The following is a 22,013-nucleotide window of genomic DNA, read 5'->3' on the forward strand; positions in this document are numbered from 1 at the left end:
GCTGTGCTAGATGTGTCAAAGCAGACCTGCTCCATTCAGTGGGACTTGAGTTTTGAGCTTGGAAAGAGCTTTTAAGGTTTTCTGGGCCATCCCATGAGACTCACTTATAAGACAAATCCAGCACTTTGTCCTACTGTCCACAAATTCCGATAATCCCTTTGGCTGGTGGTTACAACATCCCATCACAGACCTTCACTAGAAGACCCTAGAGCTTGGGATGTCAAGGATTAGGTTCTTTACGTGCTGGAGAAAGTTCATGCGGTCTGCACACCCTGTAAATACCCATGGGACATAAAAGGGGGATTGGGACACTGAGTGGCTTCAAAATCTAAACCACATGGCATTACCCGCAAACAAAAAAAAAATACAGGTAAGGAACTGAAAGATGCTCAGCCAATATTTGCCCACAGGTTATTAGAGGATCTGTAGAGACAGCATCATACTTACACTCCTCAAGATACCTGACAAGCTCGTTGTTGTAGAGTAAGCGTGCACAGATAGAAAGAGAAACAGTAGAGATGCTTTTCAGTCTCTGGTATATTTTAAGAAATCTTTCCAGACAAGATCCTTCTTCAAATACATCCCGTGACAAAGACTGGATACTTCCATCTACCTCTTCCTTTGTGAAAGATATTGGATACCTTTTCATAATAAAAATCTCTGATGGTTTTATATGTATGTTTTTCAGGTGCGAGGACAACTATTTCATGCCCCTTCTGCCTGACTCCTGTCTACCAGCAGCTTCCCACCAGCAGCCAAACTGAGCATGGACAGAAGCAGAACCAGCATTGTCGTGACTTGTGGATGAGCACTAAGCACTGGGGCCATTTTTCTGCAGAAATCTGGTGAGTGCTGCCCAGAAAGAATATCCCCAGCTCCAAGCTTTTAAGCAATCTGTGCTATGGTTCTCCAGATGATCTTTAGACTTATTTGCTGTGTGGTAAATGTATAATCGTGGGTATGGCAAAGATGGAATAAGAGGTGTTAAAGGTCAGCCAATTTGGCAGGCTGTAATCACAGCAGTAGCTAGACTGGGAAACACCCACCTCTTTGTATTGGAGGAACACTAGGATTTAAGGAAATGAGGGATCGTTCATCAAGTGGTCTGCTCAAAAGTGCCAATTAACACATCATTGGTTTTCCCAACAAGAATTTTCAGTGTAACAAAATTCCTCCCCTCCTGCCAGTCCAGATAATTTTCTATTTGTAAAAGGTTAGGAAAATATTAATGCTTCACATGGGAAATGGCCTGGTTTATCAGTTTTATATCTTGACACTGTAATGAAAATGGAAAATTAGCTATCAAAGTACATTTCCCTGAAAGGCCTCTTTTTGGAAAGAGGAAGTAGAGGCTGGAAGGAGGAAGAACAAGGGCATGGTTTTTTTGCCAGATATATTTAAAACTGGATTAGCAACTCAGAAATACCTTTCTGTATCAGTCTGGGAAGAGCATGCCCCAGGGCCATGAAAGCAAACAATGCTAATGCATAGACAGGACTTGCAGACAATCAGCCCTAATTATGAAAATCATTGCACAGAAGTAATTTTGCCCATACAGTTATTTACTATGGAGGTTGATAGTATGTACCAGAATTTTTTTAAGCACATTTAGCAAACTACTGCATCTCTAGGTACACCCTTTGTAGGGAAACTTTTCAGAAAGCAGCGTAACCTGTTGCAGATGGCTCAGTGCTGGCTAGCAGCTACCAAAACCTCTAACAGTTTTGCAGAACATCCATGCGGTGAAAGGATAAGCCCAGACTGACAAAGCAACCAGAACATTACCTGCCAACCGAGGCCTTTATTTCTAAATTATGAAAGGATGGTTCTATTAACTGAAAAGATTAATTGTTTTTAAAAATAAATTGTGACAGTAAAACAAATAGTTTGAGGTAATAATACCCATCTGGCAAACATAAGCAGCACACTTGCCTGCTAAGATGGGGGATCACCCTCACTAGTGGATGTGTGCCTCTTTAGCAAGAGTGCAGTGATGAACTACTTCCACATAGCCCAAAGAAAACAATTGTGTAAGCAAAACCACTAGATCCTGCTAATGCTATAGAAAAGTACTTGCAAGGGTGGGAGAGAATGAAAATAAACTCAGTTTCTCACCTATTTTCTTTGTATTTACAGTATTCCTTACTGCATGTATAAATTCCACACACTCATGTATACAATTATATACACACAGAGCATTGGCAAACAGCCTTTTCCCTTCAAACCTTAACATATTTTATCAAGGAAATCACTGACCTGAGGTAATGGCTTTTTCTTTCCACAGTTTATACCTCCAATGAAAACTATGTTGGGCATCACCGGCATGGGATACTCAAAAACAAAATCCATTCTTTTAAGCCAAATAGATCCATGGCTTAAGAGCTCCTTCATTGTTACTGGTCTGTGGAGAACATCTGAGGCCAGAAGTTCAAATGGCAAATAGGCAAAATTGCAAAGAAAGGATTCTGATGATTTCAGAACTAAGTTTTCCACGCGCTGGATAAATGTCATGCGGTCTGAGTTGTCTGTAAATGTTCTTGGGACATAGGAAGCGGGGTCTGGACACTGGGTAGCCTGCAAATCAAAACTGCAGGGGAGTCCCCGTAAAAAGAAAACAGATGGGATAGAGAGATGCAGAGCTAGAATTTGTCCACATGGTACAACAGGATCCGTGAGAACAGCATCAAATTTACTCCCTTCAAGATATTGCATCAGATCCTTATTGTGCAGTAACCTGGTACAAGAGGAGACGTAGAGGCCGGAGATGACTCGAACTTTTTCATAAAGCGCAGTAATTCTTTGAAGAAAAGGTCTTCTCTCGAAAAGATCATTTGCAAATGAATGCATGCTTGCTCCCAGTTCTTCCCTCGTTAAAGGCACCGGATACGTTTTGAGAGTGTAATATTCAGATGCCTTCACGTTCAAGTTTACTTCTGGTGTGACAACGACAATTTCATGCTCTTTCTGGCTGAGGGCAGCCAGCACTGAGCGCATGCTGAGCCAGTGACTGCCATCCATTGGCACCACCAACAGCTTTCCACCGTCGGCCAAGCAAAATAGAGATAGGAAAACCAAAACTCCCGCAGAAACTAAGTAACTGTTTTTACTTACGTGAGCCATGTTCCTAGAAAGACAAAGTCTGTTCATCTGCTTTGACCTAAGAGATTTTAAGTAGACCCGTAGCCCCACTGCCAGATTCTCACATTCCCCCTTAACGATCCGGCTTTTCCAGCAAAACCAGTAAGCATTCAAGGCACTGATGAATCGTTTAAGGAATGTGATAAATCAACTTGGGTTGGGCAGAACTGGGCTTGGTATCTGAGGCTTCCTTGGGATGAGTCCTTTCTGATCAATTCCCTGTGCTGACTGATGTTAGAGTGAAAATAAAATCAGACTTTGCAAAAACAAAATCCCAGATTTTTTAATAGTGCAGGCACTAGGAAATAACTGGGCTTGCTGAAAGCAGGTGTTAAAATGCTTTCTTGCTTCTTTCTTTTTGATAAGCATTTTATGGCTGTTCTGAAATTCTTGTTGAGTTTATGTTTAAAAATACAAAATTATGCCACTATACAGTGTGATATCTATGCAAATCCTAAGGACGAGGCTCTGTGATTTACATACAGCTCAGCACTGGGGCCAGGTACAGCACCAGGTACAAATTTATTACAATAAGCAACATTGCAGCAGAGGCTTGCATCAGCAAAGGAAAACCACCAAATCCATGCTGTCACGCATAATAACGCTTTGTTCTCGTCCTGACCTATCTCTCTGTGCCTCTCTCAATCATTTTCTTCTTCAAGGAGCAATAGGAAGGAAAAGCCACTCAGTTCCCCTTGTACCTAATTAAATACAGGAAAGCCTGGAAAGAAGTAGCCAGTAACAGCCCTCATGTTTCAGGCCAGGAATTGATTTTAAGTGGTAAGATGTGGCATTATTACTTCAGATGAAAAACTAAAAGTAAGATACCATGTTTGAGCAGTTAACAAGTACTTGTGATAAACTTATCAACCTTCAGGATTATATTTTGCCATTAGATGTAACTGTGTGATGCAGAGGCATAGTCGGAAGACAAGAAGAAATCAGGACTGAAGAACCAGTCCTTCGGCAATAAATATTGCTGCTGGACTATGATCTTTAGTCCCTGAGCAAGATGAGAGTGAGCTTTGTCTTCAGAGGAAGGTCTGATTTTAACCTGGAGCTGTCATATGGCCTCGCCTCCAAGAAGGATGCTGCCTTCCCAGAGGATCTGCCTGGGTTTGTCCCTGAGGAGCCATTAAGCAGCTCTGATGGACAGAACAGATAGGAAAAACACTACCCTGATAAAAGTGGCCGTGGGTGGGAGGGGTTGACAAGCAATCTGAAAGACATTTTCATGAAAAAACAAGATATGAACACTAGCAGGTCAACAGAAATAAACAGTACTTTCAATGGGCAGCATCAGGAGGAGAAAAGCAAAGCCTGAGGGCAGTTAAGGTTGGCTCTGGGGAAGATGTGCCAGGCTTGTAAAATGCAAATCTATTTTCTTGTGAAGCTTCACAAAGGCCTCTGGATTTGGGGGAAGAGTAAGAGTGGTGATAGGCAGGAGGAATCCATTCCCTAAGACTCAGGGAAGGCTGGCAAGTGAAAAAAGTTCAAGGGAAGAATAGAGGAGAATCTGTTTATTTTTAGGAAACGTTCACAAAGGATAAAACTTTATCCTTTCTAGGAAACACTGTGATTTACTGCTGAAACGGCTGGATGACACTAACTACAGATTCATCATCTGCTGAGGAGAGCTGTGTCCTCCTATCTCTCCTTTTTCCACTTTATCTCTGGCTTCACATGAGGCTGTTCTTACAGCAGAAGCAAACAAGAATATACATCACATGCAGCACCAAGTTCATCATGAGCACCAACAAGCTAACGTACACCACATGCATGCCTTCATCAAGTACTTTTTAGACCACAGATGCCCAAGCATCCACCCATTAACATTTCCCTATCCAAACTGGATGTCTCCTAAAAATGCAGTTGAGAATTCAGCTGTCTAGTTTTTGTGATGGAAGCTGTTTTTAAACCCAAAATCTTCAGCACAGAATATTAGCCTGCAACACAAACACAAGACTGCTGCTACAGAAAAGAGCACATGATGCTATTGCACATAACCCAGTGAGCTGCTTTTCTGACTGGATAAGCAGATCTTGAAGAAATACTCTACTGCCTCTTATGTGGGGCACAGAATTTTTGGAAGAGCTGTTATAATTCACCTACCCTTTTTGCATGAATTCCTGGGCAAGGTGGTGTTTGTGTACCTGACTTCAGCTGGAATTAAACACCACGTAGCATGTGATCCTCTCACCGAACAAAATCCCTGTGTTGGGCAGACCCAAGGAATCGCATCTTGTTCTCCTGGTCTGCTATACCACTCTGTTTTTCATGTGGATTTGCTGTATATAAAGTGTTAATCAAAATTATTTCTTTAGATAAGAAATGGCCGTATCAAACACGCTATTAGACCTCACCCAGATCGTGCAGGTGTACAACTGCCAGAACTTTTCCCTTGTTATACTTTTCCCAGCCAGTCACTAACCTGAGATAATGGTTTCTTCTCTCCGCAGTTTATGCCTCCAATGAAAATCATATTGGGCATCAATGGCATGGGATAGTCAAAGACAAAGTCAAGTCTCTTCAGCCAAACGGATCCGTGACTTAAAAGCTGCGTAATTGTCATCGGCTTTTGGAGAAATTCTGAGGCCAGGCTTTCAAATGATGAAAAGACCATACTGCAGGTGAAATACTCTGAAATGCTGATCAGGAAGTTCTTCACTCTCTGAGGAAACGTCATATGATCTGTATTGACTGAGAACATTCGTGGGACGTAGGATGGTGGGTCCGGGCTCTGAGCAGCGTGAGTGTCTATAGCACACGGGACGCCCCGCAAGAAGAAAACAGTAGGGATAGAAAAGTGCAAAGCAATTATCTGTCCACAGGGTGTCAGAGGATCTGTAAAGATGGCATCAAATTTACTTTCTTCAATGTATTTCATCATCTCTTTGTTGTACAGTAAGGAACTGCAGGAAGCTTGAAACATGGCAGAGCTCTTTCTGAAATTATTCCAGGTATTAAAAAATCGGGTCAGGAAAGGCTCTTTGCTGAAACAGTTTGTACCAAGTGAGCGCATTTGTTCTTCCATCTCCTCCTTTTTGAAAGGTACGGAATACGTTTTCAAGTCATATGTCACTGAGGAATCTATCATAATTTTGCTCTCTGGTGAGATAACAACTATTTCATGCCCTCTCTTGCTTAGTTCCGCCAGCACTTCTTTCATGCTGAGCCAGTGGCTGCCCTCCATTGGGATCACCAGCAGTTTCCCGGCAGCGGCAGGACTCAGGCAGCACAAGAAGAGGAGCAGCACTGCCACCAGCATGTTGCGAGTTGGACAGACAGGAACCCACGCACCAGAGAGGCCGGGGTGGTTCGCAAGCTTTTGTAGCTGTGCTCCACTTATGCAAACACACCCCTTGGCAATGCTTTGTCATGATACCTGTGCCCTTTTGACTTGCTTGGCATTTCAGTTGTTCACAAGTTTGCACGCAATGGAGTCATGGAAGGTGATTAATGATTATAAAAGGTTGAGATGAGGTTTGTACTTCAAAAGCAGGTTTGCACTAATGCTAACACGAGAAAAGTGTGTCTCCTATGACACACCTTGCTTGCCCAAGCTGAGACTACAGCTCAATGTCTCAGCCTTCTCCCCATAGTAGGACCACATGACACTTCTTACCGTAAACCTCCTTTACAGACATTTACTGACAATATGCTCTAAGGTACATGGGAATCCATGAAAGAAATGCATCCACAGAGTGGATGGACAGAAACACTGCTGGGATTACCCCACATGGTAGTACTGGGTCTATGAAGAACACACCAAAATTACTCTTTTCCATCTAGTGCTGGAGTTCTCTGTGCCACTGAAGGCTGTCAGACTTGCCATAGAGTGTAGTAACATGGTATTTTTTATAAATACCTTTTTTTTTCTAATGAAGCTGAGGCAAGTTGTACAGTGAAACATAACCTGTAGTAAAGATAACGATGAAGACAGGCTGAGAGAGTTGGGGTTGTTCAGCCTGGAGAAGAGAAGGCTCCAGGGAGACCTTAGAGCCCCTTCCAGTCCCTGAAGGGGCTCCAGGAAAGCTGGAGAGGGACTGGTATACGAGGGCAGGGAGTGACAGGACAAGGGGGAATGGCCTGAAGCTGCAGGAAGGGAGACTGAGAGTTGAGGAAGAAATTCTTCTCTATGAGGGTGGTGAGGCCCTGGCGCAGGTTGCCCAGAGAAGCTGTGGCTGCCCCTGGCTCCCTGGAAGTGTTCAAGGCCAGGTTGGATGGGGCTTTGGGCAACCTGGGCTAGTGGAGGGTGTCCCCGCCCATGGCAGGGGGTTGGAACAAGATGGGCTTTAAGGTCCCTTCCAACCCAAACCATTCTGTGATTCTATAAATATGAGAAATCAATGTTAAAGTACCAGGGGTTTGTTGTTTCCCTTTTTTTTTTTTTAATAACCAAAACCAATTGGTACAACTGAGAAAAATGAATTCTTTTTTCATTGATGCAAATACGTGTTTTTTTGAAGATAAGTAGCCAACAGAAAATCCTTCACCATCTCTACATGTAACTTCCATCTAACCTTTTATCCTACTGGGCGTAAAACTAAGTTGCAAAACAGCAGTTCACCATTGTACCTCAGATAACGTAAACCAACAACACGTTTCCAATTCATGAACTCACGAGTTCCTGGCCCATGTCACTTTAGTTCATAACTGAAACAGTTCATGAACTCTGTGGGTCCAGATCCTTCTCTGTTGTAAACTCTTGGGGTTTTAAATGTTGGTGATAGCCTCTCACCATAAAAGATTGTAAGTAGGTGGCTGGGCAGGTGCCTTTGAGATAGTATTTGCTCCTCCTGGGCATGCAGGGCTGTATATCACTGGTGGAGATTTCTTTCACGTGCAGTTTCTGCATGCTTATTGTCAAGCCTGGTGGGAAAACTTTGACCTTATTGAGAACCTGCCCTCAAAAAACAGCAGCCGGCTCCACCACCTGCACTGGCCCCATATCAGTAGTTTACAACATGGCAACTTTCACAGAGCTCAGGAGAAGGGGATGCACAGAAACAGATCAGTTGCTCAGAACCTTGGAAAAGGCTGTCAAATGAACACTAGAAGAAGACGCTTTCAAGCTAGAGTGACAGATGAAGACAGACAGTCATGCACGTCTCGAATATCTGATCAGAAATCTTTCCCGATCCTGACTCCATGTCCTTTTGAAAGACCCCTTGTAAGCAACTGCTGCTCCTTTTCCTTCATTCAAACATATATAACCAGCTAGAGTGAACTGAGTGGCACTAGAGACTGTTCTGGTAAGAGGATTTGCTCTGCCACTTCCAACACAAACACTAACCATACTTATCTGGACAAAAGGGCAGGATATTAGGGGTTTCTTCTACACTACTCTGTTTCAGGGGTACTCAGAATTTGTGATACTTGAATATACTTTTCCCGCTTTCGATCTGCTATAGAATATGCTGTATTTGATTCAGAGACCTGGTTGGTACCCAAAAACCTAAATGGGATTTTACAGAAGACATCCATGCCCAGAAGAGCTTAAAACCTAATTAAATAACCTCTGAAAGAAGGTTGCATACTAGGAAATGACATTTCTGCATCATGCAGGATTTCTCATTAGCTATCTTTAAATACCAAGGTGTTGTCAGTTAGGATGCTTTAAACATTTATGTTCTTTTCAATAAAAACAAAACAAAATTTTATACCTGAGACAGTTTTTTCTTCTGATCACAGTTTATCCCTCCAATAAAAAACATGTTTGGCATCACTGGTCTCGGGAACTCAAACACAAAATCGTATCTCATTAGCCAAACAGATCCATGGCTTAGGAGGTCTGTAGCTGTCACTTTCTTTTGCAAAAAATCGTATGCAAGTTCTTCAAATTGGGCGAATATAGGCTTACAGTAAATGAACTCCAGCATACGAACCAGCATGTTCTTCACGCGTTGAGTAAACGTCATGCTATCTGAATTATTTAGGAAGAGTCTGGGGACATAGGAAGGAGGGTTTGGACACTGGGTAGCTTCAGAATCCATGCCACAAGGAAATCCTCGCAAAAAGTAGACAGAAGGAATTGAAAGATACTCAGCAATTATCGGTCCGCACATCAGAATTGGATCCGTGAAAACCACATCAAATTTGCTCTCTCTCAAATACTGTATCATGTCTTTGTTGTGCAAAAGGCTCTTACAGTTGCTGAAAAAGTACTTGGAAATTTCTAATGTGCTTCTATACATTGTAATAATAATATTCAAAACAGATTGTTCAATAAAATGAGCATTAACAAATGACTTGAGCACAACAGCTAAATAGTCCTCTGCGTAAGGTATTGGATATACTTTCACTGTATAATTCTGAGGCTCCTTTGGCTTCATATACAAACTTGTTGACGGTACAACCACAACAACTTCATGTCCATTTTGCTGGAGTTTCCCCACCACTGGGCGCATGCTGAGCCAGTGACTTCCATCCTGAGGTATCACCAGGATCTTTCCACCTTCAGCAAAGATTAAAGATGACATCAGAAGAAGAAATATCCAAGTACGCTGGTAAGAACACTCAAACGGAAGAGCCATTTCGGTGGAAGTAAACCGGAGAGTTCCACTCTGGAGGCATCCGACACAGTCCTTTATATGAAGGTATGAAGGTCCATGCAAACTTTAACTTTTCTGCAGGGAACTTATTGACTACAGAAGTAAATATTTAACTTCCCAATATTGTTGTGGTTATCCTTCAATATTGCAATTGCTTGTATAACAGGGAAGGGGAGCACACTGCTCTTGAAAAAAAGATGTCCCCTCTGCACTTTTTGTTAATGTTTAAGCTCGGGAGTATGTCAGCACATTCCTTTCTTCATGAAACTCAGAAGACCAGGGATGTCATGTTGTAACAATAATTGTGGTAAATACCATTGACTTGGTAAGTACTCAGTGACAAAATAAGCCTGGTTTTGCTTTCAAGAGGCAACCTTTAAAATACACCCAGTGGAATGAATGGAAATGGCAACATCGTTTATTTTATGGACTAGCCTGAGAACACCTAACCAGTATGTAGAAGGTCAATGTTAAATTCCCACATCCTCGAAGCTGTCAAACCTGCACGTCCTATGAATATCTTACAGCTACCGGGCTGTACCGTGCAATCCCAAAACTGAGGAGAACAACAATCCCGTTTGGCTTTTCTCCCCATGGTATTACACCAAAAAAAAAAAAAAAAAAAAAAAAAAGAACTAAATGATAGGTTCAGGGCAAGTGAAGGGAAAGGAGGCTGGGGTAGACCTTTTGGGACACAAAGAAGGAGCCTTGGTCTTTGGTGACTGTCCTGAAAACCCTTTTTATATATTGTAAGCAAGACAAAATTTAGGAGGAGATATGATATTTTTTACTAATTCCACTGATAACACACACAGAGAAAACCCCAACAAGCAAACTAGGCTTCTGAGCTCTCCTACTTTCACAGATACAGGCGGTAATGTAAGCAACCACATACAGGTGTCTCCCCGACGTCTTCAGCTACAAGCCCTGACAGAGCTGCAAACTTTCCTTTCCACATTCCCTTTTGAGCAGCAGCCCAACTTTGATGAGAAGAAAGATCCACTCTTAATTAAATTAGCCAGGAATTTGGTAGTTGGACCTGGAGGTTCGAATCCACTCACAGGGAGGCACAAGCTGTCCCTAGAGTTCATGTTTGCTGAGGGAGGAACTGATTGCTGGGCTGCTATAAAAAAACTAGGTGGTAATACCCCAGCTTGGGTTTCCAAAGAAAGCTCTACTAGGGTAGTGTGACCCCTTGTTTGCTGGCATTTGCTGCTATGGTCTGGAAAACTGCAGTGAACCAAGGCCCTCAGGGCTTTGCTGGAGGCATGTTTGCTCTTTATGCAAGTTAAAACAATGGCAGACCAAAGGCTTTTGGCTGATGCTACGGAAGAGGTCCTTGTGAAGAAAAGAGCTGGTCTAAAACTATCAGCAGCACAAAGTTTTTCCTGTTCCTTCCTTTTATAAGCGGCCGTGGGATTTCCAGCATCTTCAGTATGGAGAAACAAACCCTTACAGCCTTAGGTAATGGGGTTTGTCTCAGTAGACCCCCAAAGCATGCTAGCACCACTCTGTGTACCTCCAAACTGTCACGCTGACGTGGAGGAACCGCCTTTAGACATGGAGAACAGCCAATACAAAGTTCATCTTCCAATCTCTGTACGAGCACAAGTCTCTTGCTAGTATGGCTACACTTTCTTATGGACTCAAAAGACTCCCTACTTTTTGTACCAGACCATGAGAGCAAAAACTGCAGAAAAGGTCGAGCAGCAACAGGAAGGACAGAATTCAGAAAGAAAAGATAAATTAGAGGTAAACAGAAAACAGATGGACAAAGAAAGGATAGCACAGAATCAGCTGAGGTCAGATCTAAGCGGGGTAATTATTATTCAGAAAATTAACAGGCTGGCTCATTTTTCAAAATAACAGGGTAAGGTTTACATGTGCTTGTTGTTCATTATCCAGTAGCAAAGGGCACCTGGACCCCTTTTGGGTTTGAAGGGTGTGGTGCTCGTTACCACTCCTATTTTATGTGCAGTGGAGAACCACAGAATGGTTTGAGGAGCAGAGGTTTCAAAGAGTGAGTACTACATGCTAGTTCCTGGCATCTGGGAGGAAAGGCATCCCCGCTGGATACTGAAGGGCAGACATTTCATGTTCAACAAAGCTGAAGCTTGGGTGACTCAAGACAGCGGGTTACTTTTCCTTCCAGGAGTATCTCTCACCATAAGGCTGGCGTGGGTTACTCCAGGCTGTTTCTTTTTGCTGGTGAGGTGTGTTGCTGTGAGGAGTTGAGACTGCTTGGACCTTCAGCCATAACTATGTTGAGGGGTTTGGGTGTGAGTGTGCTTACCCCTCACCCTATGAATGCTTCAGCTGGAAAAGGTACTAAAACTCTCTGAAACTGCTTATCTCTGAGTTGGACTGGTTGTGACGTGTGGATTTCTTCTAATCTGAGCAGCAAACAGTGAGTGGCACTAAGGGAAGAGGGTAGCAAATGGGTACCTCAGCAGCTACTTGTATGAGCAGCACTAAAACTAGAACTAAACCCAAATGTTTGTTGATGCAGCCTGGAAGTGTTGGTTTCCTCAACTGGATTTGTTTTCCTCTTGTTAGATGAGATTGTTCACCCCCTTATGCTCTGGGTCTTGCAAGCAGGAACAGGCTGCTCAAATGCATGAGTAATGATGTAATTTGATTTACCAGGTTTTGGGATGATGGAACAGGCTTATACATGGAGGAATCCTTGTGTAATTGAACCTACTCTTTTTTTTTTTTTTTTTTATGCTACACAGTGTCAGACAAAAGGATGCAGGTTGGTAGCTGCTGATGTGAACCTGCCTGATTCCCCCCCTTACATTTTACATAGCTGTGGAGTCATACTGGCATTTGCTTGCACAGGGTAAGACAGTGTGTAGTTTGGCTAGCTGACTTCAGAGGAAAAACAACCTGTGAAACTGATGACATAATTGACTGCAAGTTGGAAAGTAACCTTACTCTAAGTCTTTGCAGTAGCAGGAAGCAGCAGGCAGGTAAGCAAACTGCAAAATACGGATCACTTCTAGGGCAGCTCTTTCCTCAACAATGAATAGAAATTATACGGAAGTGATTGTATGTGATCCTGAAATTAATGGCTATATTCTAACAGAAAGACAGGTGACACTTAAGGCTGCCCAGGTAACTCTAATTGGAACATTTCCTAACTGTTGTAGGGCAATGTGTTTGATATTTGTGCATTTCATGCTCTTATAGCCTTTCTAGATTTTCGTGCATAGACCTCTGTCAAATACTGTACCTTTAGACTCACATTACAGAAGGTGTTGAAATTTAACCAGAAGACAAACTTCCCACAGAAAGGGAAACTAAGGCAGTAGTTCCATTTGATATGAGGGAATTTTTGTCGAAAGAACTGTTTTACAGCTTCCTTCAATATCTCTTTTTCAAAATATAGGAGGCACAGGGATGCGGACAAGAGCAGACCGAAGAGGACCGAGATGAACTGTGTGGTTAGAGCAGCTGTTTAGGTTGATACATACCGTGCACTGAAGATGTACAATGCATGACGATTAAACTTCCTTTTTCAAAATCAGTGCTGCTTTTACTTTCCTGATGTTGTGTATCTTACCCTTGCAATATAAGGCAGATGAACGGGATAGTTGGCTTTAAAGGCGCTCAATATTCTTTACAAAAGCATAATAACCAGGTGCTGACATGATATCGGGCTGCTCTGAACTGTCAGTAGGTTCATCAACACCCTGAATATCGCACAAAAAAAGCAACCTGGTTAACAAACACTGATGACTACTGCTTCAGTGCTGAAAATGAAGAGTTCCCCTATAGCTGTATACTGATCTTAGCTACCCATGTTAGCGAATGGACAGTACCTGCAGACATGACAGGATCCTTTCTGAAGTTACACAAAGTAACGTTTGGGTTGTGCGGGCTTTTTGAGAAGTGTGTGTCTGTGTGCCAGGGATGTGTGCGTGCTTTAGCGCTGCTTACTGTATGCTCTGGCTTCTTGCCAAAGTCTTTGAATTCCACTTTAATTGCACATTTCAAAGGACCAGTTAGAAATGTCTCCTTATCAGAGCTTCCCAGATGCTGCTGGCTCTGGCAGGAGGGTTTCAGAACAGGACCTGTTTTCTTAATCCTTGTGCTGGAGGGACAAATCACAAGGTCTTTATTCAGTTATACTTCTCCCTTACTTAACTACCTACTTGAATTTTAATGTTTTAAGTTAACCACTTGATTAAATAATGAGTTTGGAAAAAACTTTGAAAGGTTGCTGTAGCTTACATTTCTGATCTTTACTTTGATCAAATCATACAAACTTTGTTTTTATGAGCTGCCCAACAAAAAGCAACTTTGCATTAACTTTGGCTAAAGAGGAGATGTTCATCAAAGTGTCTCAGGGCTCGAAGTCCAAGTTCGTTTGCAATGCTCCCCTAATGAGGGACTGCTTACTGTGCCAGCCTTCAGGTCCTTCTGGAGTCATTAGAGGGTAAGTTGGCACAGGACCTCTGCTTAGTCATCCTAACTTTTTGTTTTCTTGTCTGTTGAGCAATGGGCTACCGGGTTTTGCAAAACTACCTGTTCTTATCATACAATTTTATTTCTGAACAGTAATGATCAACCCAGGGTTTACTACTGTATATGGACAGGGAGGTGTTTTTTTTTTTTCCTCCCATATGAATCACTTCATGTTTGTTTCCACTCCACTACATTATTGCCTTGCTGCTGGGTATTGTTCAAAGTGAAATAGGAGAAATTCCTGTGCTCTCTGTTGAAAATGTAGCTAGAAAAGGCAGACTGAAGATACAAAAGGTTTTTCAAGGTTTGGAATGTGTGATTTCCCCCAAATGTCAGTGTGAAGATGGGAGATGCCAAGACTAAAATGAGGGCAGGATGGCTCTACCCTTGTAGCAAGCTACAAACTACTTGCAGCTTGAGACTGTCAGGATACAGATGTAAAGACTTATGTCATAAAACCAGCAAGGATTTGCATCTTAAATCTCAATGTATTAAGTGCAGCTCTCTGGAGCCTAATGTGAGAGAACGCCTTGTTTACAGTATTATTCCAATTTATAATATTATTCTTTATTTGCCTTATTCTTAAGTTCAGTGGACTCTGCATAAGCCTGTCAAAGAGTATAAAATAAATCTGAAAAAAAGAAAAACCAAACAATCCTTCAGCTCAAAGATATTGTACTGCAATTCTGCAGTGATATTATGTGAGCACAATTCAGAAGCGAGGGAGTAACTTCATAGGAAAGAGATTTGTGTCCTGCTTTGTGCCTGGAAAGAAATGTCCAGTGCTATTAATTGTTTTAGAGATGATATGGTAACTGTCAAAATAGATTTCAATTTCTAGATTAGCTTTAAAAAACCTGCAGAACAACTCTGGTAAAAGCAAATGTCAAGAAATAGGTACGAAAACATCTGAATTTTGCATAGAAGCGTCTTTCACCAAATACACTATTTTAGATTAATTCTTCCCATTTCAGCATGACATTTATGTTTCACCATGATCTGCAAACAGAAATAACTTAACATAGATGGCCAGTTTGGAAACCGTATGTCATAAAAACACAACCAAAACAAATTAACTGACTTTGAGCCTAGAGTTAAAAGACAACTGTCAGAGTATGATCTTTGAGTTTCTGGTCAGGTGAAAGAAATATATGTTGGGCTCCAGGAAAATTAAATCAAAACTGCATCTGGTGGGTAAATAAGATACAGTCACTGAGGATGGTAATTTGTAGCTGGCAGATAAAGTGCTGTTGTTGTTGTTGTTGGACTTGTTAGAAAATCCTCATTAATTCAAATAAATCATCTGCCTCCATCAAGGTAATTTGATTTCAGCTTATGGAAAACAACTGTGAAAACCTAGTTGTAGTAAATCATTACCAGAAATAAAAAAAGCAAACAATAGCACTAAATTTTCAGAAATGACATAATCACATTTCATTGGAAAATATATAATTTGGAGGAAAAAGAACATACCTTAGACAGTGGTTTCTTCTGACCACAGTTTATGCCTCCAATAAAGACCATGTTGGGCATCACTGGTCTGACGTATTCAAACACAAAATCAAATCTCAGAAGCCAAACGGAAGCGGAGTTCACGAGGTCTAGCAGGGATACGTCTCTCTGAAGAACTTCGGAGGAAAACTTTATTGCGTCTGCATAGAAACCATTACAGTACACAAGCTCCAGGAGGGCAACCAGAGCATTTTCTACTCTCTGGAAAAAAGTCATGTGGTCTGAGTTGAAGGTAAATAGTCTCGGGGTGTAGGACAGAGGGCTTGGGCACTGCGGCGCTTCGTAGTGTAAGTTGCAAGGAAATCCTCTCATGAAGAACAGAAAGGGAAGAGAAAAATAATTAGCGACTGTTGCTCCGCACATAAAAATGGGGTCTGTTAGGACAGCGTCAAAGTTGCTTTGATTCAAGTACTGCAGGGTCTCCTTGCTGCTGAACAGGTTCTTGCACTGACGGAAGAATGTATGGAAAACATGCACTGAGCTGTTGTACAGTGCAAGAGTGTTCAGCGGGAAAGGCAGGTCCTTCAGGTGAGCGGCAACGTACTCGTGAAAGGCATTCTGCAGCTCTTCTAATGTGTAAGACACCGGGTATGTTTTCACGGTGTATGCCTCTGTTGTCTTCATCTGCCAGCTTACTTCGGGTATAAGTACCACCACTTCGTGTCCTCTCTCGGTGAGCTTTTCAACCACTTCCCGCATGCTAAGCCAGTGGCTTCCATCCATGGGCACCACCAGGAGTTTCCCTCCATCTGAGAGGCCAGGAAGGAGGAGGACAAAAATCCAGGCACAGCAAAGCCTCAAAGCCATCTTCCTGCAGTCACAGTACGGACTGTGAAAGAGTCGTCTCCTTTGGTAGCTTGAAGATGCTTTTGAAGGAAGCTGATGGGTTTATCTGTTGAGTTGTGCTGCTTTGTCATAACTGTCTAGTTAATGATTCACTGCTTTGGGTTGTGGGTTGTTTGGGTTTTTTTCTTTCATTACTTGTAAAGCCAAATGTCATGGCCTTTTCCTGTGCTGAGTCATCCGAGGTCCTCAGTGTTCAACAGAGAACCAGCTCCTCAACATGCTAGCCAGATTCCTTAGGACTTCTCTCTTGATCATTGATGTGCTCTGTCTTACACCTTGGCCAGGACTGAGGAAGGCAAGCCTGGTGCAAACAACTCCAACACCACAGTAACAACTGAAAACAGCCTCAACAAAGTTCATTGTGGTTGGAGACATGGATGCTCAGATAATTTTTCTGAGGAGACGACAGGAGACCCTCAGGACAAGGGGAAAGGGCAGATGAACCAACTCTTCTGAGCCAGCAGGTATCTCCAGAGTCTACAATGACACCAAGAGACACCAAGAGAGGGTGACCTGGCAGCTGAGGCAGAGATTGAGCTATGTAGCCTCTGTCCCTCGGGCACACAACTTCTTTTCTCTCCGTTCTGTACCGTGGTCAATGCAATTAAATTAATTGTGTATTGCTTTCTTCATGTTTTCTTATTAGTCTTTTAATTTCTTTTTCCATTTTACCAATGTCTGTAACTTTTTTTTCTTGTGTAGAGAAATTACTGGAAAAGTGGCAGACAGCAGTTTTCTTTCAGGATAACTTTTCAGAAAACAAAATATTTGAGCTTCAGAGTAAGGGGGAGAAGCTCTGAGGTAAAAGTGTAAAAAATAGTCTCAGAATCTCTCATGTTATTATAAACTGAAAGGAAAAATGATGAATAATAACTAAACCATGTTATTTCCAGATTTATATAAAAAGCACTTAAAAATGATTGGTGGGAAGATGACCAGTTTAGCAAAACAGCATTTGCTCACGCAAAGGTTAATTTACATGTTTTGCAATGGTACCCCATTATTTTCTTGAAGAGGGGTAAGCAGAGAGCTGGTAGGGAAACCTCCTGCCCTCCCCTCCCTTCTGCAGCAGGACAAATTTGCCACCCAAACCTTGCAGCACCCTTAACATGAACAGAGTGGGTGCAAAGGCAAGCCCAGGACGGGTGAAGTTAATCAGTACCTCAGACACGTTTTGAGAGTTTGGCAACAACTCCCTCAGTCGGCTTGGTTATCTGGCAGGGCTTTTTTTGATGAGTTAAACTTTGCTGGGTTCAAGGGAGTGCGAGGTTAGAGTTGCTTACCTCTCACGCGTGGTCATGCATGCAGGAAGAGAGTGGGAGCTCTGAATTTGGGTAAGAAGCCGCGTAGCTGGGGAGCGCCAGGGGAGGAATGGAGAACCCCGAGAGAGAGAGGGGCTGTGCTGGACGGCCGTAGCGGGAAGGAGGGGTGTTGTGTCAGCACGACTGCTGCCTGTGGCCCTGCCGGCACGATGAGCGTGATGGCAGCGGGCTTTAGTGGGAGTCAAGGCTGTCAGCAAGTGCGGTGCTGGCTGGGTCAGCCTGGGCTTGGTGGCAGCGTGAGGAAGGCAGCAGTGAACGGCTGCGTGTTTTGAAGAGGGAGCTGCTCTCCTCTGGTCACTGGCCCGGCTCATCTGTACTTGCAGTCCCGGTGCCGGTACAGCCCTGTACAGATGGGGCTGTGCGACGCCTAGGAGGGAACCGGACCAGGAGGGGTGGCCGGAGAAGCAGCCCCAGTCTCCCTGAGGCCTTTTCCTTGCACCAGAAGCCCTTGCGCTACAAGGCGGGTGCGCTGAGCTCTATCCCCGGCTATGTTTTTCAGAAGGCTTCGGTGTTGGGAGCAGTTTAGGTGATGGCGGAGCCGTGCTGCCCGCCTCCCCTGGCAGAGAACTACAGCTCCCAGAATGCCTTGCGGGGAGGCGGGCCCTCCCAGCGGGCACTGCGGCTCCTTGGCGCCGCACTACGACTCCCAGCAGGCTTTGCGCCCGCACCGGGACCGCGTTGCCGGCCGATCTTCGGTTGGCACCGGCGGTTCTTTCCCGCTCCTCGCTCGGGGGAGCGGGTGGAGCGAGAAGGCGCCCCGCCGTTCTGCCGTTCTTTCTCCGGGGCTTGGCCAGGTACGTGAAGTCCCGGGACCGCGGGAGGTTTTTTTTAGTCCCAGCGTGCTTTGCGCGGCGCCACAACAAAGATGGCGGCAGCCGCGGGGCCGTGTCGGTAGGTGCCGTTCCGGGTGCTGGCTCTGGGCGGTGAGGTGTGAAGACTGGGCCCGGCCTCTGCGGGAGGTGGGGAGAGGCGCGGGGGAGAGGAACCTGAAGAAGGGAAGGTGAGGCGGGGGCCGTACCGCCGTCGGGACGGCCTGATTCTTGGTGGGGGTGCGCTGGGAGGTGCCGGAGCCAAGTTACGACGCGGGAGGTTCCCACCTGAGAAGAAATACAGGGCAGGGGCTAAGAGGGGGTGGGGGATCCCCTTTGTGGAGATGCTCCGGCTTCGGCAGGGTAAGGCCCTGCTAAGCAATGTGATCTAAGTTGGCTCTGCGTACTGAGAGGGTTGGAACAGAGGCATCCAGAGATTTACTCTAATCTAGATTATTTTATGTGTTTTGGGGTTTGGTGGGTTTTTTTGTTGGTTTTTTTTTTTTTTTTAAGGGAAGGAAGGTGCTAGCAGCAGTGCTTTGAGGTTCCTGAAATAAGGAGCGAGGGAGGATTTGGCAGTGTCCTGCTGAAGTGCTTTCCTGGAGTGGTGGGTGGGTGCAGCAAGCAGACTGTCAGTAAGGTGATGGCCGTCTCCTAGATATGTGTCTTTTCGTGGGGAGCAAACTTATTAGAAGCAAGCTGTTGTGTGTTCAGATGAGGAAAATAGGAAGGGTCCTAATCTTTCGATGGTTAAAGTGCAGCAGGCCTGACTGAAAAAGAAATGAAGGCGGTGAGACAGTCTGGAAAGAGTGCTGAACCTGGCAGTTACGTCTTGGAGAATGGGAGGTGGGACCTTTATGGGTTTTGGGGTTTTTTTAGGTGATCCGTGTATAAGAGCTACATTCAGAGGAGTAAAACCTCATGCAAAGAGATCAAAATGATCTCTTTTCTGTCTGGGTTCATTAAGAAGGATCTCCAGCCATGTAGTTTTATTTTTGGCGGTTTATAAGGGGATATGTATTGCATGAAGTGCTGAAGAAGCATTCCAGAAAAAGCAGAGTGCACGCTGCCGCGCTGCTTCATAGTCAGCTGCTCTGAGCGTAGCCTTTTGCCTAAAAACTGCTTTATTGTGGGAAGGACTAAAATGAGTTTTAGGAGATGCCTGAAGATCTGCTGGTTACATTTGGATTTTTCAAAAGGCGTTCAGTAAGGTTTGGCGCTGAAGGCTGTTAAAGAAATTAAGCGAACACGGGAGAAGAAAGTTGTTGGTTGATTAAATAATCAGCTAAAAGATAGGAAATGGGAGATCAGCTGTCACAGAGGGGAGTGAGGGGGAGTTTCTTTGCATCTTTGCTAGGGCCTGTGTATGGTGCACATCATAATTTATCAGGAAAAAAGCAGTGAATGCTGAGGTGATTAATTTTTTTTGTGAAATCACTGATCTACTGCAGTAAAGACAAGTGCCGTCAGTGCAGCTTTAAAGTCTTCATGCTCGCGGGTGGCTGAGTGATACAATAGCAGGTAATATTACCTGTAGGTGAGCGCAGAGAGATGCAGCATGAGGCAGAGACAATCACTACCTTACAGTTATGTGTGTAAATATATACACATATTTATGTAAAGTGTGTATGTAGTGCTGGGGTTTGAAGAGAGCGTACAGGAGTGAGACCTTGGGATAATAATAAACACCGCTTAAAGCAGTTTAGTGCTCAGCAGTTGTCCAAAAAGAGAACAAACCAGAGCATTAGTATTTATAAATAGAGAAATAATACATACATATATATTCTCTGGTTTGCACACATCTTGAACATTGTAGGCAGATGTAGTCCTCTGATCTCAGAAACAGGGAAAGAAGAAGTTTCAGGGGTTGGGAGGAGATAGATAAGGAAAATTGAAGATAGGGGACAAGTTCAGTTGTAGGAGTAAATGTGTCTTAGAGGAAGCTTTTGTCTGGAAGAGATGTTTGAGTGAAACGTGATCATCTGTAAAATTGCAAGTCGAATGTAGATAGGGGAATGATTATTCACTGCTTCAGTGTAACTCATTAATTACTCGCTGCTAATACAAGAGCTACAGCACACCAAATGAAATTATAGGGTGGCAAGTACAAGACGAAAGGGAGCTAACTTTAGGAGTCCTGGTACGTGCTAAAAGGTCACAAGGCTTCCAAAAAGGACTGAAAAAAATTCCCCAAAGAAGAATCGCTTTGTTGCCATTGAGTTTCTGGCTCTCAAACATCTGGAAGCAGAGATAATATTTTCATAAAATATCACTGTAGTTTGGACAGTTTATTACACTCTTCCCATCTGGCCGATACAGAGACAGTTTACTTGTGTGCATGGATTTATTGAGAGACAGTCCAGGGATTTTGATGAGTTTGAGAGGCCTTACATACCTTTCCTGCAGGAAACCAGGCAACTTGAGCACTAGTTAATTATAAGTGTTTAGAAGGACCTGTTTATTTTGCTATACATGTTTTTGCTTGTGAAAAATTCAAATGTGATGTATTTGATTCTAGTTAAAAGCCTGTTCAGACCTGTGCTAACGTAAATGCTTTTAATTCCCTTTTTTTTTTGTTGTATTAGTGCACACTTTTATATGGATCTGACATTAATTTTTAGAATACACGGAATAAGATGAAAACAATTATAAACAAATTCTTCAGTCAGGGCTGAAAGGTTCGTCTTGGAGGATTAGAAGTGGGTGGATTCAGTTACATTTTTCATATTAAATAGATTATTTTATATTTTTTTTTTTAAAGGACTGTTTTGCCTTCACAATGTTTGGCGACTTATTTGAAGAGGATTTTTCCTTTATTTCAAACAATCATTGTGGAAAAGGGAAGAAATCAAAGCCCAGAGATTCTGAGCCTCCAGCTCCCAGGGATTTCACCAGACTAAGTGGTATCAAAAACCAAGGTGGGACCTGCTACCTCAATTCCCTTCTGCAGACTCTGCTTTTCACACCCGAATTTAGAGGTAATGTGTTAAAAATCTTCTTCAGGTAATGTTGGAATTGATATTTTACAGTGACTTGCATTCTAGTTATTTAAGAAATGCCACAAACACAGATCGTTTTCAGGAACAGTTCACTTCAAATAAGTTATTACAGAATACTCAGAGCTATTGGTCTGTGGAATTAGTATCGTCACTTCTGTGCTAAATGTGAGTATTGTAAACATTACATTTTCTTACAGGTAGACAGTCTACAGTTTGTGTAAATAAGAGAGGTAATTGTTATCCATAAAGTGTCATTCACTTTTTAATGCAACCACTACAATTCCTAAAAAAAAAAAAAAAAAAAAGGATATTTTGCCATCTAAACACCTTAATGCTTACTTCTGCTTCTTGGTTATAGCTTGA

At 43.1% G+C, this 22,013-nt stretch overlaps 3 protein-coding genes and 2 long non-coding RNA genes across 11 annotated transcripts in view; 3 read left to right on the forward strand and 2 right to left on the reverse strand.

The window, feature by feature from the left end:
- Nucleotides 1-5,730, forward strand: part of LOC129207956 (uncharacterized) — a 6,996-nt gene extending 1,266 nt beyond the window's left edge. Inside the window, exons 2-3 of the long non-coding RNA XR_008577628.1 lie at nucleotides 689-845; nucleotides 5,598-5,730. This is a non-coding gene — a long non-coding RNA (uncharacterized LOC129207956). The remainder of the gene's footprint in view (nucleotides 1-688; nucleotides 846-5,597) is intronic.
- Nucleotides 1-9,723, reverse strand: part of LOC129207954 (UDP-glucuronosyltransferase 1A1-like) — a 30,339-nt gene extending 20,616 nt beyond the window's left edge. The window contains exon 1 of one of the 2 annotated variants that reach the window (XM_054829833.1): nucleotides 8,805-9,723. In XM_054829833.1, the coding sequence (XP_054685808.1) occupies nucleotides 8,805-9,674 (870 nt within the window). In that variant the 5' untranslated portion in view covers nucleotides 9,675-9,723. Of the gene's footprint in view, nucleotides 1-5,569; nucleotides 6,418-8,804 lie in introns of those variants that run through there. The other variant, XM_054829839.1, reaches the window with a different exon arrangement.
- Nucleotides 1-17,109, reverse strand: part of LOC129207955 (UDP-glucuronosyltransferase 1A8-like) — a 27,851-nt gene extending 10,742 nt beyond the window's left edge. Inside the window, exon 1 of the mRNA XM_054829840.1 lies at nucleotides 15,636-17,109. Within this exon, the coding sequence (XP_054685815.1) occupies nucleotides 15,636-16,481 (846 nt within the window). The 5' untranslated portion in view covers nucleotides 16,482-17,109. The remainder of the gene's footprint in view (nucleotides 1-15,635) is intronic.
- On the forward strand, nucleotides 6,054-9,386 carry LOC129207958 (uncharacterized). The gene is made up of 2 exons (XR_008577630.1): nucleotides 6,054-6,189; nucleotides 6,287-9,386. It is a non-coding gene; the product is annotated as an uncharacterized LOC129207958 (long non-coding RNA).
- Nucleotides 17,110-18,496: 1,387 nt separating the features above from the next.
- Nucleotides 18,497-22,013, forward strand: part of USP40 (ubiquitin specific peptidase 40) — a 38,955-nt gene continuing 35,438 nt past the window's right edge. For 3 of the 6 annotated variants that reach the window (XR_008577661.1, XM_054830129.1, XM_054830130.1), the window contains exons 1-2: nucleotides 18,510-18,636; nucleotides 21,413-21,629. Coding sequence is in view for 5 of the 6 variants with exons in the window: in XM_054830129.1 (XP_054686104.1) it covers nucleotides 21,431-21,629 (199 nt within the window). In the remaining variant the exon portion in view is untranslated. Of the gene's footprint in view, nucleotides 18,637-18,710; nucleotides 18,843-21,412; nucleotides 21,630-22,013 lie in introns of those variants that run through there. The other 3 variants (XM_054830127.1, XM_054830125.1, XM_054830126.1) reach the window with 3 other exon arrangements.

Source organism: Grus americana, chromosome 6, assembly GCF_028858705.1.
Source record: "Grus americana isolate bGruAme1 chromosome 6, bGruAme1.mat, whole genome shotgun sequence".
NCBI classification, from domain to species: Eukaryota; Metazoa; Chordata; class Aves; order Gruiformes; family Gruidae; genus Grus; species Grus americana.